This window comes from Zootoca vivipara, chromosome 6 (assembly GCF_963506605.1).
Source record: "Zootoca vivipara chromosome 6, rZooViv1.1, whole genome shotgun sequence".
Lineage (NCBI taxonomy): Eukaryota > Metazoa > Chordata > Lepidosauria > Squamata > Lacertidae > Zootoca > Zootoca vivipara.
In genome coordinates, this window is record NC_083281.1 from 22583059 (window position 1) to 22600671 (window position 17613).

General features: G+C 46.4%; 1 protein-coding gene across 4 annotated transcripts; it reads left to right on the plus strand.

Annotated features, from left to right (window-relative positions):
- Positions 1–1053: 1053 nt before the first annotated feature.
- LOC118087049 (guanylate-binding protein 1) lies at positions 1054–17565 on the plus strand. Of its 4 annotated transcripts, none has more exons than XM_035119319.2 (11): positions 1054–1288; positions 4308–4581; positions 5619–5746; positions 6948–7057; positions 8311–8513; positions 10260–10502; positions 10724–11004; positions 11315–11527; positions 13257–13359; positions 14826–15019; positions 15475–17565. In XM_035119319.2, exons 2-11 carry the CDS (start codon positions 4392–4394, stop codon positions 15688–15690), a joined length of 1881 nt encoding a protein of 626 aa, XP_034975210.1. In that variant the 5' UTR covers positions 1054–1288; positions 4308–4391; the 3' UTR covers positions 15691–17565. The 4 variants fall into 4 exon arrangements, with proteins under 4 accessions (XP_034975210.1, XP_034975212.1, XP_034975211.1 ...); XM_035119321.2 differs by having other exon boundaries at positions 4373–4581; XM_035119320.2 differs by lacking the exon at positions 1054–1288 and adding an exon at positions 1316–1649.
- The last annotated feature ends 48 nt before the right edge of the window (positions 17566–17613 follow it).

A 17613-nucleotide genomic window follows, 5' to 3' on the forward strand; every position in this document is an offset into this window, starting at 1 on the left:
GCTTCTATCTAAAGGCTGCTTCCAACTCTCTCACATAACTCTGCTGCCCCTACCAGCCAGGTGAGGGAGGGGGGGAGCACCCATTTGGCACAAAGCTACTTCCCTTTTGTTATGCTCAAGCCCAGTAAGTCACCAAGAAGATGGCCTGGTTAGTTCATACCAGATTTCAACCTTTGCTGTGGGTCTAGGTGCTCAGGAATTAGGACTTGGGCATTATACAGACTACTAGGTAAAGGGACCCCTGACCATTAGGTCCAGTCATGACCGAGTCGACTCTGGGGTTGCGGTGCTCATCTTGCGTTATTGGCTGAGGGAGCCGATGTACAGCTTCCAGGTCATGTTCCCGCCGGAGCGGTACCTATTTATCTACTGGCACTTTGACGTGCTTTCGAATTGCTAGGTTGGCAGGAGCTGGGACCGAGCAACGGGAGCTCACCCCGTCGCGGGGATTCTGATCGGCAAGCCCTAGGCTCTGTGGTTTAACCCAGAGCGCCACCCGCGTCCCATATACAGACTACTAAAGGTAAAGGTAAAGGGACCCCTGACCATTAGGTCCAGTCGTGACCGACTCTGGGGTTGCGCGCTCATCTCGCATTATTGGCCGGCTCGGCGTATAGCTTCCAGGTCATGTGGCCAGCATGACAAAGCCGCTTCTGGCAAACCAGAGCAGCACATGGAAACGCCGTTTACCTTCCCGCTGTAGCGGTTCCTATTTATCTACTTGCATTTTGACGTGCTTTCGAACTGCTAGGTTGGCAGGAGCTGGGACCAAGCAACGGGAGCTCACCCCGTCACAGGGATTCGAACCGCCGACCTTCTGATCAGCAAGCCCTAGGCTCAGTGGTTTAACCACAGCGCCTACCCCCCCCCCCCCAAATCACAACACTAAAATCCCACAGAAGCTAGGCATATTTATCAAGTTCATAAGTTTATTGTTCTAGCCGAAGTCCACAACAAACTGGTGCTAGGCAATAGTATTAATAAAATAATACAGAACATACGTCTATAAAAGGACATGCATAACTGGCAACAGTTCAGAAACGCCCAGATCCGTGCGTGAAGGCAGATAAAAACTCAGAAATGGAGGACCCGGGTGGCGCTGCCGCGAACTCTCAGCTCTTCCCGGAATCCTGCGCTTACAATCAGGGGCCGCTTTCACTTTCACTTCCTCGTCGCGAACAAAAGCCCCGCTGAGCAGGCAAGGAGCCATAGTTAGCGCGGTCAGCGGGAGAGCGCGCGGGAAGACTGGGAGCCGGAGGCCGCGGCCGCCGCCGCCGCCGCCGGGACGGTAAGGAGAGCGCCCGGGCCATGTTTTGGGCGGACCCCGCCGCGAACCGCAGTTGCGCCGCGATCCCCGTTGCTGAACAGCCGCGGAGGCGGAGCTTGGAGAGCCTCCTCCTCGTTTGCCTGCTGCGAGAATCCACACGTGCAATCCCAGCCCTCTTTTCCCGGGAGTCATCCCCGTGGCATAGGTGCCAACTCCCTGGCTGGGTGCGCCATCGCCCACAAAATTCCCCATGAAGGGAGCCGGGCACCCACAAATTTCGGTGCCAGGGCCAATCTGCACGCTGCGTGGCACCCACGGCCCCGGACAGGCGGACACCCACGGTCACGGGGCCAAGTTGGCACTCCTGCCCCATGCGGTTAAAGTAAGACTTACTTCTGAGTAGACGTTGCACTGGAAAGTTGGGAACAGCCGCGCTCCTGCGCGAGAGGGGTGGGGCCGAGGGGGAGGAGCCGGCGCCGTCTGGTTTACTACCGAGTAGACGCGCGGAGGATCGGCTTGCAGGTGCACATGCGAAAGGAGAGCAGCCGCGTTCACGGGGCAGCAAAAGGCCGGTTGTTTATTCTTGGATCCCCACCCGAGCTAGTTTTAGCCAAGTACTGTATTTGGAGCGGCACCGCAGCGAAGCTCTTTTTGCTTACGAGCTGCTGCCAAATGTCTCCGCGCGTCTGAGGCTGGTTTAGCGCCAACCCGGGGGGGGGGCGATGAGTTAAGGGAAGAGGTTCTAGCCAGGGGTGTCAACTTGAATAAAATGGGGGGGGGAGCCCTGCACCACATAATCGATCACATGACACGGCGCACGCACATCGTTTGAATGTCAATGCGGAGGGGGGGCGACCCCTTCAAACATTTGATTGCGGGGGGGGGGGAAGGGACCTCGGCCCCCTAGGAGTTGGCTCCTATGATGGGTTTTGTGCATTTGGCACCATTACCCCTTTGGTGCGTGTCTCGTGAGAATCGGCCTGGGGATTCCCACACGAACCCTGTGCGGTTTGTGGTTTTGCGCTATAAGATGGAGGAGGTTGCTTTGCACCCTGCAAAGAGGCCAGTCAACCTTCCGGGCCCTCTGTGTGTCTCTGGGCAAGGCAGGCCTCAATCCGGAAACCAAAGCAAGTTTTAACTGCCCCAGTAATTATCATTACTGGTGGTTTTGAAACGGTGTTCCTCGAAACATGGGGCTTCCCAGAGATTCTTCGGTGAGAAGTTTGCTCATTGCAGATAAACTGCTCAGAACATAGTTTCTTCCTAATAATAACAGTAACAAACAGTAACAATTTTTTTTCTAAATTGTACGCCACCTTTCATTTCCAATAAATGCCAATATTAAAACAGTAGCCCGTTGTTGTTGTTGTTGTTGTTGTTGTTGTTGTTGTTGTTGTTGTTGTTGTTGTTGTTGTTGTTGTTGTTGTAACTTTAATATGTGTGGTGTTTTGCAAAAGGTTAGTTCCTTGCCTTGAGAACCTTACTGTCTAAAATAAGACACAAGAAAAATGAAGGAAGAGGAGAGAGGTGAAGGCAGATTTTAAAGGGAGAATGCTATTTTAATTATTTCAGTTCCACAAATGCAGGGATGGGGGACCTGTGACCTTTTAGATCAGGGGTCAGCAAACTTTTTCAGCAGGGAGCCGGTCCACTGTCCCTCAGACTTTGTGGGGGGCCGGACTGTATTTTGAAGAAGAAAAAATGAATGAATTCCTATGCCCCACAAATAACCCAGAAATGCATTTTAAATAAAAGGACACATTTGACTCATGTAAAAACACACTGATTCCCAGACCGTCCATGGGCCAGATTTAGAAGGTGATTGGGCTGGATCTGGCCCCCGGACCTTAGCTTGTCTTCCCATGTTCTAGATCAGGGGTGGCCAACTCCCAAGAGACTGCAATCTACTCACAGAGTTAAAAACTGGCAGTGATTGGGGTCAAAGTTGTTGAGCTTTTTCAGGGAGGAGATAAAATGTTGAACTTTTTAAAGGGGAGCCACAGTTGTTCAGCTTCTTTGGGGGGAGCCAATGATCTACCAGTAATCTATCGCAGACATCCAAAATCACAATCTACCTGTTGGACATGCTTGTTCTAGATGACAGAATCATAGAGTCAGAGAATTGTAGATCTGAATGGAACCCTGGGGGTCAATGCAGGAATCTCAACAGGTGGTTCCCATCCAAATTGAAACCATTCCTGGCCCTGCTTAGCTTTGCAAATGCACCAGCAGTTTTATTGCTCTGCCACAGTAAGGCAATAAACCATCAAGTTGTTCAAATAGTAATAAAGATAATATCTTGGCCGTGTACCATAAAATCATTTAAACATCCAGAAATTATAAATTAATAGCATACAGAACAAATGGTCAACACTGAATCAAATTCATTCCCTAATTTTTTTAAGCTGTCTTTTATTAATGGATTTATTTGCACATTGCTTGTGCACATCTTTATAAATCATCTATCTTCACTGGTGGTGGTGGTGGTGTAAATATGTACAATTTTTTTGGCAAAGGGGGTTTAAGGAGATAACAGAAATCACTGGGTTAAAGCTGACTTGAAAGTCCAGAGGTAGCTTTATTATCTATTTACGATGGGGTGGAAGGTTCAAAGGCTATGAAGGACTTGCTCACAAATTTATTAACAACTGCACAAATTTTATAGCTACGGTAGGAAGTGGAAGGGTCAAGCAGAATATAAAATGGAAGAATGGTATAAAGAGGGGTGGGGTATAGCTATTAATGATAAAGTAATATGTGCCATTAAGGTAAGACGGGGAATATGTAGGGGAAATTATTTTGAGGAGATAGAGAGAGTGTTTGTAGAATTTATACTGTTAAAATGGAAAGGGGTCAAACCATCGCAAGACGTGTTGACATTTTGGGAGGTTAGATAGTTACAATGGAATGGTCTCAGTGGTGGGGTGCACATTTTAATTCTTATATATTTGTGATTATCACTTTGTCAAAATAAATAATCTATCTAAATATAAATAATAGCATCTTTCTGATTCTTCTGGCTCATATTTTTTATACATAGGTGTACATGAAATATATCCAGTGGTGACTCTTCCTGGTTTTCCATCTGTCTCCTACCCCAAACAGTACTTTAAGGTTTAGAGCAATGGCGCCCGAAAGCCACTTGTCTGAGCCCATCTGCCTGATCCAGAACAGGGACAGGAAGCTCTTTGTCTGTGAAAAGGCCCTTCACCTGCTCTCTGAAATTCGCCAGCCGGTGGTGGTGGTTGCCATTGTGGGACTCTACCGAACGGGCAAGTCCTACCTCATGAACAAACTAGCTGGCAGAAACTCAGGTGAGAGAGAAAATTGCAGTGAACCCTGGAGATGGAGGGGAGCAAACTCTACATTTAAGTGTTTTATGCTCAAATGGGGTGTGTATGTGGACCACAGAGTGCCCTTCTGTGCAGAGAGAATCCTGTAGTGACTTATTCCGAGCACAATTCAAAGTGTTGGTGCTGACCTTTAAAGCCCTAAACAGCCTCGGCCCAATATACCTGAAGGAGCGTCTCCACCTTCATCGTTTTGCCCGGACACTGAGGTCCAGCGCCGAGGGCCTTCTGGCGGTTCCCTCACTGCGAGAAGTGAGGATACAGGGAACCAGGCAGAGGGCCTTCTCGGTGGTGGCGCCCGCCCTGTGGAACGCACTCCCATCAGATGTCAAGGAAATAAACAACTATTTGACTTTTAGAAGACATCTGAAGGCAGCCCTGTTTAGGGGAGTTTTTTATGTTTGATGTTTTATCGTGTTTTTAATATTCTGTTGGGAGCCGCCCAGAGTGGCTGGCAAAACCCAGCCAGATGGTGGGGTATTTATTATTATTATTATTATTATTATTATTATTATTATTATTATTATTATTATTATTATTTTATTCAAGGCCAGTTAATGTGTTCCAAGGCAACAATTTGGACACAACTTCCACAGGAGTCCAGCATGCCTCTAATCCTAGTTTTCCTGATACATCTCTTAGGAAAATGTAGAACATTAGTAGAGTATCTGATCTGCATGTATAAGTTCCCAGGTTGAATGTTTCTAGTCTGAAAACCCTGGTGAATTGCTGTCAGTCAGGGTAGAGTGACAATACTGGGTTAGATGGGCTAATTCAGTGTCAGGAAGCTTTCTAGTTTTCTAAAAAGAAGCCCACTTTTCCTACCACCCCATCCCCCTGTGTGGGAGAGGGAACTACACCCTTGAAATGTTGCCTCTTATCATCTGTGTAAGACGTAAGAGCCTTCCAAGAGAAAGGGCGTCAGCCCCGTTCCCTGATCTTACTAGCTCGCATGTTTCCAGTTTCCTAAATCCTGAAAATTTGATTATCTCCATGGTTAGGTTTCCCCCTGGGTTCTACGGTGCAGTCAAAGACCAAGGGAATCTGGATGTGGTGCGTCCCCTACCCCGGCCGGCCTGGTCAAACCCTTGTGCTTCTGGATACAGAGGGACTCGGCGATGTGGAAAAGGTAATTCTGAACTCTTGGATGGTGCACCTGCTGAATTTCTGTCTAGCATGTACGGGGCATAGGACATAATACCGTAGCATTTGTGACAGGGCCAGGCGCAACATATCTGCCACCGTACCCAGCTGCTGAAGGATCATTGCCAGGTATTTGTCTGCAGAACCAGAAAATGCACACACCAACAGAGATAAATGTTTTATACATTTAAAGTGTGACTCAGAGGCGGAAACCTCTGTGAAGGGACTGTGAAAACAAGCTGGTGTGAGGGTGCCAACCTCTTTGTAAACTACAGGAAGGCCCCAAGTATGACTAAATATTTTGGCTGCTGGGATTTTGATGGCACAGCACAACTTACGTAATTTTTGGAATTTCTGTTGGGAGCCTCCTAGAGTGGCTGGGGAAAGCCAGCCAGATGGGTGGGGTATTATTATTATTATTTATTATTATTAATAATAATAATAATAATTTATTATTACTTACCTTGGGAAGCTTTTCTCTGGCATGGGAACAAGTGTTGGGCAAAGCTTTCCCTGCTTGATTTTGACGTGGCTAGCTGCTGTTAAAAACCCAGAATTGGGGCTCAAAGGAAGGGAGTTTAGGTATAACCCAGCACCAACAGCACTTTGGTTCTCAGTAGTGCAACTGCATCAGCGTCAGTCCTTAGCCCGCTGCGCCAGCTTTCCCAGGGCCAAGTAAAAGCAACAAATAACTTGAGAATGAATCAGTACTTATGTATTGTGCACCTCAGTTGGTTAGAGCATGGAGCTGATAATGTGAAGGTTGCAGGTTTGAACCCCCTATGGGACAGCTGCATTGTATTACTGCATCGCAGGGGAGAAGCAGAGCCAGTGTGGTATAGTGGTTAAGAGCCGTGGACTCGTAATCTGGGGAACCAGGTTCGCTTCCTTGCTCCTCCACATGCAGCTGCTGGGTGACCTTAGGCTAGTCACACTTCTTTGAAGTCTCTCAGCCTCACTTACCTCACAGGGTGTTTGTTGTGGGGGAGGAAGGGAAAGGAGATTGTTAGCCGCTTTGAGACTCCTTAGGGTACTGATAAAGCGGGATATCAAATCCAAACTACTACTCTTCTTCTTCTTCTTCTTCTTCTTCTTCTTCTTCTTCTTCTTCTTCTTCTTCTTCTTCTTCTTCTTCTTCTTCTTCTTCTTCTTCTTCTTCTTCTATGGCTTTCTTCCTCCTTTCTTAGGGTGATACTCAAAACGACACCTGGATCTTCGCTTTGGCTGTACTCCTGAGCAGCACCCTGGTCTACAACAGTTTTGGTGCCATTGACCAGCAAGCTATGGATCAGCTTCAGTATCCTTCCCAAGCACTAACTCTGATTTTCATTTGCTGGAGGGAGTTTGAGGAAGTCCTGTATTGGCTCTCTCTCCTTAGGACATTGTCTCTTGTTATGTCTGGAGTGGTAGGAAATCTTTTCCAGCCCAGGGGCCACATTATTTTATGTGCAACCTTCCAGGGGTCATGTGTCAGTGGTGGGTGGGGCCAGAGACAAGAGTGTGCAGAACAACTGGTGCAACTCTATGAGTTTTGATGGATGCAATAATGGTAAAATGATTGGTATAGTTTTTTTTGTAAAATATGCAGGGATTTAAGATATGTAAAATGAACCATGGAAAGAGAAGAAGAGAAGTCATTGATATCTTAAGGATGTAAAATGAGAATTTGAAATTGTAAAACAGAAAATTTAATAAAAATTATATACATTTAAAAAAAAACACCAGAAGATGAGGAGGTAACAGGGTTTAGTGAGCAGGAAGAATCTGTGGCAGAGAGCAGTCCACAATCAAAGGCAGAGGCCAAAGCCGGCAAGTGGGAGGAGGCCAAGAGGAAGATGAGTCAGGTCGATGAAAAGTCACAGGAGTCTCCCTGCCCTGCTGCTACAATCTTCCCTCCCCACTTGTCTCCCAGAACCAGAAGAGGGCTGAAATGGGCAGAGCAGTGGCAAGTTGCACGCAGGCACAGTCTCTGATTGTTTGGGGGAAGCCCTGGAGAGAAGGGACTTCGACTGCTATGGGGAGGCGGGGACTTTCAGTCTCAGCAATGGATTCATGGGGGAAGACCTACTGGAGGTGAGCTGCTGTGCTCCTTAGGCCTGACACTCAACCAAGTCCGTAAAGATCCTGCTTTTGCTAATAAAGAGTTAACTCGCAACTTTGACATCATTTTTCTAAAACTGCCATCCACATGCCACATAAAGTTGAAGGGATTTTCTCTCCTGTTGTAACTTTGTTTTCCTGTGGCAATAATTTCAAAGCAGGCCACCCTTGGGGGCGGGATGGGGGGGAAGAGGCATGGAAAGGGCACATTGTAAGGACATCATTGCCACAAATGCAGCTGCATGAGGATTTGTTCTGCACATGCAATGGAAACGGTTAATGAGATGGCTCTCCAAAATATGCAGCATTTTAAAGGTACAGGACCTTTCTCATTTGCATTGAACTATCTGTTCTGTATTACATGGCTATGCAGTGGGGGTATTTCGAGGGGGTGCTTGTTGTCCCCCTGTGCAGGCAACTAGTCTCTTGATTCCTAAACCTGGCCAACAGCTATGTGACAGAGCTCACGGAGCGCATCAAATCCAAATCGTCCCCCGGGGGCGGCAGTGGGGGACTGGAAGACTCTGCTGAGTTTGTCCGCTTCTTCCCAAGTTTCGTCTGGGCCTTGCGGGATTTCACCTTGCAGCTGGAGCTAAATGGGCACCCCATCACTGAAGACGAGTATCTGGAACATTCCTTGAGATTAAGGAAAGGTACTAACAGTGGCTTACAAATTCAATGGTTTCCCCTAAAGAATTCCAGGAGCTGCTGTTTGTTAAAGGTGCTGAGAAGTGTTGGGAAACTACTCTTCCCCTTCCCAGACTACAGAGTTCCTTGGGAAGGAGTATTGATTGTTAAACCACTCTGGGAATTGTAGCTTTGGGGGGAGATTAGGGGTCTCCTAACAACTCTTCGCATGCTTAACCGACTCCAGTTCCCGGAATTCTCTGGGGGAAGCCATGACTGGTCAAAATGGTATCATAGTGCTTTGAAGTATTGTGTGAATGTGGCCTTAGTTTAATACCAGTCTAGGTGTGTTAACGTCGTGCCTATACTACCTAGCAGAGTTGTGTTTCAAAGCACGTTTGATGTGTTTACACATCACATTTATTTGAAACAGTTGCAGCTTTCCTCTGCACAAAATTCCTCCCAACAAACCACAATAAAATACAGTACTGTATATAAACTGTTTCAAAGGGGTAGCCAAGTTACTCTGCTGCAGCAAACACAACGGAACCTTGCTAACTTACCAACAGCCAGCTCTGGTAGGCCCAGTCAGCATGGACGTTGCTTAGGGATGATGGGAGTTGCGGTCCCATGATACCTAGAGGGCGCTAGGCTGGCTAACCCAGCTTTGTAACTTGCATGTGTGTGTGTGTGTGTGTATCTGCCAACTTAGGATAACATTCCATGCACCTGAGAGAGTAAGCCTATGCCATAACACACTTGCTAGTCTTTAAAGTGCATGAGACTGTCGTTTTTAGTATATATATTTAAAAACACTCAGAATTCATAATGCATCTGAAATTACTAGCTGTTGCTTAAAACTTAGAAACAGTACCACCCCTGCCTATAGTTAGATCTAAGAGTCAGAAGGGAGGGAAAGGTAGGAAGAGGGGAAAAGGGTTGTGTGTCTATGTGCTTAATAAGGATAACCATGAAGTATAGTATGCCTTCTATTCTATAGTATGAAATATTCGCCTTGCTCAAATCCCACTTTTCCTCTTCCATGTTCCAACCCACTGGTATCTTTGCATTTCTATGTACCATTTCAGATTTACCCACAAGCTCTCCATCTCCTGATAATATTTGTTCTGGTACTGTATTTGTTAGAAACTGCATTTCATAAAGAATGAATTGTACTGGGGGGAAAGAAAACCTATGTTATGTAATGTAACAGCTGCAGAATCTTGTGACTCCAATTAAGGTCACAGAAATGCTGACTCATCGACTTGTTAATTTGTTAACTCCCTTTAAAAGTGAGTGTGTTTCTTATATAGGAGGGGAGGGAGCTGGAGGTTGTCTTGTTGTTGTTTCATTGACCAACAACAACAACATGGGAGTGTGGAAACTTCAAGTAGATGCTGTGTCTGGAGGAGTTTGTGAGGACAGACAAACTGGGCACTGATATCTTACACACTGCTATGAAAGAGTTTTTGAAGCAAGAAGCATGAAGATCCTCTCTTGGACTCAAATGCATTGTATTGGACTTGATATGCACAAATAATACTGCTTGTGTTTAGATGTTTTAATTTTTGTATGGATAAATGTTTATTTCTGACTGACGGTCGAATAAAATCTGATTGATTGAATACAGCTTGTTAACAGTTGCCATCCTGCAAGTAAAGAGTCATATTCAGAGTCCTGTGTCTGGAGCCTACTTCATCACGAAGGCTTTGAGGGTGAAACCCCTGCATGACTCAGAAAAATAGCTAACATCTCCATCTTCTTCCTTCCAGGTGATGCCTCTGATGTTCAGCTGTACAACCTGCCTCGCAAATGCATCCGGATGTTCTTCCCCACTCGCAAGTGTTTCATTTTCGACCGCCCCACTACTAGGAAGAACCTGCCCCAGCTGGAGTCGATGCAGGAGAGCCAGTTGGAGCCTGACTTTGTGGAACAAGCCGGCCAGTTCTGCCGTTACATCTATATAACATCCAAGGAAAAGACCATCCCAGGAGGACACCTTGTCAATGGCCGCTGTGAGTTCTGGTAACTCTGTAGTCCTCCTCAGATCAGCTGGTTGACAGCTGGTTGGTCCTGTGCACCTGTCAAAATTGCCCCAGGGAGGAGCTCGGGATCTGGCTCACCATCCTAGCTACTTGATTTTGCATTGCAATGGGCCACTCTGAGCACAGGCAGTTCAGTGTGCCCTCCCATAAGTGCTGCCACAACCAGCTCCTTTGCTTTCCCCCCCTGGTAGTGCTGGCAAACCTAGTGACGACCTATGTGGACACCATTCGCAGTGGGCAGGTGCCTTGCATGGAGAGCGCAGTGCTGGCCTTGGCTGAGATTGAGAACTCGGCTGCTATCCATGATGCTACTGTGCGCTACGGGGAGCTGATGGATCAAAAGCTGAAGCTTCCTATGGAGACGGTCCAGGAGCTGCTGGGGATCCATGCCGAGTGTGAGAAGGAAGCCCTGCAGGTGTTCCTGGCTCGTGCCTTCAAGGATGACCAACAACGGTTCCAGGTGGAACTCATGGTAGGTTGTCCCTTGATATCTTCATGTTAAGAGGTGGTACATTGAGAGTGTCGGTCTGGTTGCAAAACAAACATGAAGCAAGCATGTTAAACCTGGACAGTTTTTCCCATGCTGCAAACTGTATATTATACCCAAATATTCAGATTTTTGTCCACCAGACTGGAATCTTTTGGTGGAGGGTGGTTAAGAAATGTCTTGAACAATTTTATTCTAAAAATAAATCTGTAGCACACAAAGTCTGTTCTCCCAGAATAGAAATGTTTTGAAGTGCTTAGCTATGTCTCAGCTTTTTTTTTCTTTGTGTTGCCAGAAAACCATGGACCAGATGAAGGAGGGCTTCTGCCAAAAGAATGAGCAGGAATCTTCAAAACTCTGTTGGGCTGTGTTGATGTCCTTGTCTGGGGAGCTGGAGGAAAACATCAAACAGGGGGTTTACTCCTGTCCTGGGGGTCACAAGCTGTTTTCGGATGACCTGAAGGAAATGGAACGGAGATACCACCAAGAACAGAAAAAAGGAGTGATGGTGAGGAAGGGAGAGGGCTGCTGAATGAACATCTTAAAGGGACATTGTAATGTTTCTGGGGAGCTCGGCTGATTGGAGGGTTGGAGTGCACTCCAAATCAAGGTTTTCTCAAAATTCAAATGGCCAAAATCTGAAACACATTTTATAGGTGTGGTTGAAATAGGTGCAAAGTTCATAATTGAGTACCAGAGCTGGTGATTGGGTACTGAAATTGTAACTGGGGAAATCCAGCCAGATGGGCAGGGTAATAATAATAATAATAATAAATAATAAAAAATTACTCTTGCTATACAATTGCACCATTTTTAAAATTCTGAACAAGAAAAATTAAGGTTTGTCTGACTGCAGTCTAATAGCTCATTGTTCAACCTGGTAGCAAACAGAAAGGCATACAGCTGAAACAAGCTCAGATTCCTGGTCCAGTCGTGAGACATATAAAAAATAGAATGGGAGAGAGATTGTGGGAGGTTGTTCTGCTTCCCCTAGCAATCATAGCTGCCAAGTCTCCCATTTTTCACGGGAAACCCCCATATTTTAAACCGTTTCCTGCTGGCAGCCCGGATTGGAAAAAAAATCCCATTAATCCCCCGGATTTTCTACCTGCCAGGGAGGCTCCATTTTGGGTCCTGGCGCGGCCCGATTTCCGGTGCCCAGACATGGGTAGCGCGGCACCGGAAGTCGCTTCTACGCTGCTGATCCCGCATTTTTCAGCGGGAGACTTGGCAGCTATGCTAGCAATGTGCCTGAGCTTCCCAATTTAGGACCTGTACAGATGTGACACAGGAAGTCTGCAGTGTTTTGAATTTTACTTAAAATCAATTGCTAGAGATTGCAGATCAGACTAGAACACAGTGGCACTGGGAGATCCTTGCATTATCGGATATTCAGGGTGCTGTTTAGATCAGAAAAGCAGATGATCTTTTCTTCCATCCTGGCTGCTCTGATGTGATGTGATGTGATGTGCAGTCCCCAGCAGTGTTAAGTAACATTCAGAATGCTAGCAGATCCAGTCACAGGCACCCCTCAACATATCTGCTTAGGCTCTTAGAGGGCCACAATACAGAGGACGCAGGTGGTGCTCTGGTCTAAACCACTGAGCCTCTTGGGCTTGCTGATCAGAAGGTCGGCGGTTCGAATCCCCATGACGAGTTGAGCTGCCATTGCTCTGTCCCAGCTCCTGCCAGCCTAGCAGTTCAAAAGCACGCCAGTGCAAGTAGATAAATAGGTACCACTGTGGCAGGAAGGTAAACGCCGTTTCTGTGGGCTCTGGTTTCCGTCATGGTGTTCTGTTGTGCCAGAAGCGATTTAGTCATGCTGGCCACATGACCCAGAAAGCTGTCTGTGGGCAAACACCAGCTCCCTCGGTCTGAAAGCGAGATGACTTTGACTGGACTTAACCATCCAGGGATCCGTTACCTTTTAAATACAGAGGTAATAGAAGAAGCAAGTCCACAGCCCTCAGCTGCAGGATGAGATCTACTTTGTGCCTGAAATGAAAGGGGTGCTTGCCAGGGAGTCAAATGCCACTGGGCCATCCATCTTCTCACAGTCCATGCTTCAGACAGTCTCCCTTCCTCTTTATTTTTAACATCACGGCAGAAACCTTCGTGCATTTGTATGTCTCCTTTCTCATCTTATTAAGCAAAAATAGGAAGCTTGAAGCAGGCAGGGACCAAATCTGATTTTAGCCGGCCTCTCTTCATTCACTCTGCTGACTCTTCTATCACAGGCAGAGACAGTCCTACAGCAGTTCCTCAAGGAGAAGGAGAATGTCAGCAGAGCCATACTTCTAAGTGATCAAGCTCTGTCAGAGAAAGAGAAGGAAATGGCAGGTAAAGTAGAATGCATGTGACAGTGGTCAACAATGTGGCTCTCTGGAGGTCTTCCCCTGGGGCCCATGAAGACTCTGGGCCTCCCCACATGCTGTCCACTTGGTTATGAGGTTGCAGGTGTGGTTATATTTTTAGTCCTTGAAAATGACATGTTGGAAGTATGTTGGAAAAGAGACATTTTCTCCTCCTTCCTCTTTCAGCCCTATGTGCTTTTCAAGGCTCAGAACTCTACTGGATGAAACTTTTACCAGATCCCTCCAGAAAATGACACTTTTTTTCATACACATTCTCTCAGAGAGCTGATTTGACAGAAGCCTGCTGAAAGTGCTTTTCAGTCAGTAGATCATCTCTCTATTCCCTGTCTCTGTCATCCTTATTTTTGCCCCCTTCCAAAGCTTCTGTTGTCCCCTGACACACCCACCTAGTCACCTCCCCCTTTCAGCGGAAAAGCTGTCACTAAAGCAGATGATGCATTCCAGGGGAGTCTCCAGCTGTTTCCTAAGACTCTAGCAGACAGCCTATCTATTAAGCATCCATCCTGGGACCTGATGGTCTTGGGTGGTGTTTAAAATTAATTAATAATGATGATGATCTGCTTGCAGAAAGCTTTTGCAGAGGTTTGATTCGATCCAATGCTTGTTGAGCATTCATTGTGATTTGTTTACGGGGATGTAGTATGACAATGAATGTTCACTCTGACTTGCTTGTAGGGTGCTTACACATTTTCCCTTTTAGTCATTCACATCCCACAATTTCCAGTTCAATTGCCTGTCACTTTCCTAACAGCAAAAAAAGATTTTTTAAAAGTGGAATTCTTGCACTAGGGCAGGGGTCCCCAAACTTACCTCGCCGAGGGCCGGTGCCACCAGCGCCAATCGCGCTGCGGGCTGGAGCACGTGCCCATACGCGTGCCCACACACAATTTCCGGCGCACTTCCGGGTTGCCGGAACACCGGAAATCGCTTGTGCACATGGGCCTCCTGCAGCCTGGAAGTGCGCCGGAAATGACGCTTGCACATGCACCCAAGCTATTTCCGACGCTCCCGACGACATGGAAGGGGCCGCATAAATGAGCCTTGTGGGCCGCATCTAGCCCCGGGGCCTTAGTTTGGGGAACCCTGCACTAGGGCAACAGAGTTCATTAACTGACTTGAATGTGCAAACCTAAATTTCCTAGTATTCACTTGAATCCATCCCACAAACTACTGCTTTGGAGTATTTACTTCTGCTACTGCTTTTCTATTTTCTAGTTGCTTTGGGGCTTCTTACTTTCTCCAAATACAAGTATGAATGGTATGCAGGGCCACTGAGCACTAACAAACTTCAAGCAGTAATTCTGGCCCCTTTAACCCTATTTTAGCCAAACCCAAACTCCATAGCAGTCAATACCCATAGAACAATATCTTGTGACTCTGCACAAACACCTGCAGTTATTCGTTCCTCCTTTTTCCCCATTCCCGGGACAGAGGCAAAGGCAAAGGCTGAAGCTGCACAGCGAGAGCAGGAGATCCAGAAGCAGAAGCAAGCTGAGCTGGAGCAGAAGATGGAGGATCAGAAACGGAGCTACGAACTGAACATCCAGCAGCTGGAGGAGAAGATGGTGAAAGAAAGGGACAATCTACTGAAAGAGCAGAATATGATGATGGAGAGTAAACTCAGGGTAACTGTCACAGGCCCATCTTGGGCCTCTTCTCAATTTGCAACAAGCAAACACAAGAACACTAGTTTGGGTGGTTCTGGAGTTGTGCTTCCTTACAAAATGGATCAAGTCAGGCCCAGGGGAGTATTAGCCCTCTTCTTCACAATCCCAGGGCCTCTATCTTATTTAGTTACCGGTAGCAATGTTTTTCCTGGTCAGGCATCCCTCTGAGACACACTCAGCTGTGGAGGGAAGCTCCTGGGGTTGGAGTTCATCATGATCTGAGCCATCTCTTTAACTGAGTGTCAAGTGGCAGACAATGATGTGAAAAACTTAAATTCCATTCAATTAGATGCCTCCTTTAGAGCACCAGAAGAAAGCTTTTGCCTTTCAGTTTGGCTGGAAATATTCTTAAGCACACCAGAAGCCGAATCACACCCCTTTGCTTTTGATGTTAATGCCCTCTCTTCTTGCAGGAGCAAGAGGCTTTGCTGAAGGATGGATTCCAGAAAGAAGCGAATCGACTAAATGGGGAGATTAATCAGCTGAGAGAACAGACTGGAAATATCAAGAAGCCATCTTGGATTGGCGGGGTGTTGGGTGGTCTGGCAGATGCTGTCACATTATTTTTGCCTGGTATTGTCCCCAGAATTGCTGGATCGCTGGTTTCTAACTTTATAAAGCGCTTGTGATCAAGCAGGATAAGGCCTTTTTTGGAACCTGTCCTGTCCTGTCTGTGGACACAATGCATGCATTCTTGCTTGGCATATCTCTCTCCTCTCTCTCTCTCTCTTAAAAATTTCCCTCATTTACAAAAGCCACATGCATTGTCACTTTCTTTGGGTTGTGTTTTCTATAGATCAGTTACATTTGTCGTGAGACACTGGTGTTCTATGAAGTAAAGCAGGCATGTCCAAAGTCCATTTTGGGGGCCTAATCCGGCCCCTGTGGCAGTGTATTTCCTGGGGTAAAACCGTAAAAAAACTCAACAACCTCAATCCTTAAAAAAAGCTCAACAAATTTGGTCAGCCCTCACGCATGTTCACTTCAAATCTGGCCCTCTTTGAAAAGAGTTTGGGCACCCCTGCAGTAGTAAAGGGTTGGGAAGAAAAGGAGGGGGGGTGGTAGGGATGGGTGGGAAAGCTTATGTTCTTTTACTTAGTGTATGTGTGGGGTTTTTGTGTCAGCGTCACTTGGGTAGGTTCTCTTTCTATTAGCTCGTTCTGTTTCCTTGGTGGTGAGAGAGGTTGGGGTGGCCTAGGGTGTGGTTGATTGTCTTTGGTTAGCTGCAGTGGGATTTGTTTGTGTGTGGGGGGGGTTGTTGGGTTAAGTTAGCCATATTGAATTGTATGCTGTCGGTGGGTTCTTCTTGTTGTCATGCTGTGTATGTGATTAAGGGGAGCCATACCGAAGTGAAGGTGCCCTCTTCTATTTCTCCCCATGTCAGTTTCAGACTATTGGTTAGCTTTTCTAGTAAGGATGTTTCCCATACTACTTGATACCAGTGTTCCATGTTTATTCCTGACAGGTCTCTCCAGTGTCTGGCTGTTGAGAGTAGGTGGCTCTTTATAGTGTGAGTGGGCATTGCTATCTTGGAAGATGTTTAGTAGGGCCAGTTCTGGGGTGACTTCTAGTACCTGTTTAGTTATTTTGCTTCTTTCTTGTATGACTGTTGTCCAGAAGAGTTGGGTTTTGAGGTATTCCCACCACATGTGGAGGTATGTGCCTGTGGAGATGCAGCCTCTCCAGCATTTTGGCGAGGTTCCTGGGTGTATCAGCACCAGTTTCCATGGTGTTAGGTACCATTTGTATATTGTGGATACCATCCCCTTGCCATGTCCTGTTGTTGTTAGGAGAAGGTTTTCGAAGGTGCTCAAGGGCCTAGTAGTTGTTGATTTTACTACTGGATTGTTTAAGAAGGCGTGTAGTTGGTGGTGTGTTAGCCAGGGCATTTTGGTGTCCCCTAGTTTAGCTTCTGTTGTTCCCTGACACACCCATCTACCGTATTAATATATTTGCCAGGATTCCCCCCCCCCATCAGAACTGACACTTCCTTTTGCTTCTTCTCTGACATTTGTATTAAGTTAATAAGCAAAAAGGAAGCTGTAAAAAAAATTCCACTTGCCTTCCAAGATTGTATTGAAAATGCAGGTTGTGTGCAGATTTCCTTGAACACCTTAAAATGGTGCTATATTTGTCAAAGGCCACCTCTTTACAAAGCCAGTTAGCTACTTGCATGCCTGTTGCCTATGAAGGACTTTTTGCCATATAGTGCCTCAGGTGACACCAAAGCCACTATCACGAAGAAAGCTGCTGTGTTGATGCAGCCTGAGTGCCCATATTGCAGTATTAGCAGAGTGATGCTTACCACAGACTTGACCTGATAATGGTGTTGGGTGCAGATTGTGAGCACTTGGAAGCTTACAAATTTAACCGTCACATTTGAGGGTAGGTTTAATTGCTGGATTTGAAATATATTGTTTGCTTTGATATTGTACTGTACACTTTTTTTTTTTACATGAATAAATGTCTGGCGAAATAATAAAATAATTCTGGAGTTCACAACATTGCATTTTTAATTGTGTGTTTCATTAAATTTTCTTGTGGTGTGGAAG

Coding starts and splice junctions, on each gene's coding strand:
- LOC118087049 (XM_035119318.2), top strand. Junction 7,058..8,310: donor CAAGCTATGGATCAGCTTCA/GTATCCTTCCCA, acceptor CCTGGCCAACAG/CTATGTGACAGAGCTCACGG. Junction 13,360..14,825: donor GAAAGAGAAGGAAATGGCAG/GTAAAGTAGAAT, acceptor TTCCCGGGACAG/AGGCAAAGGCAAAGGCTGAA.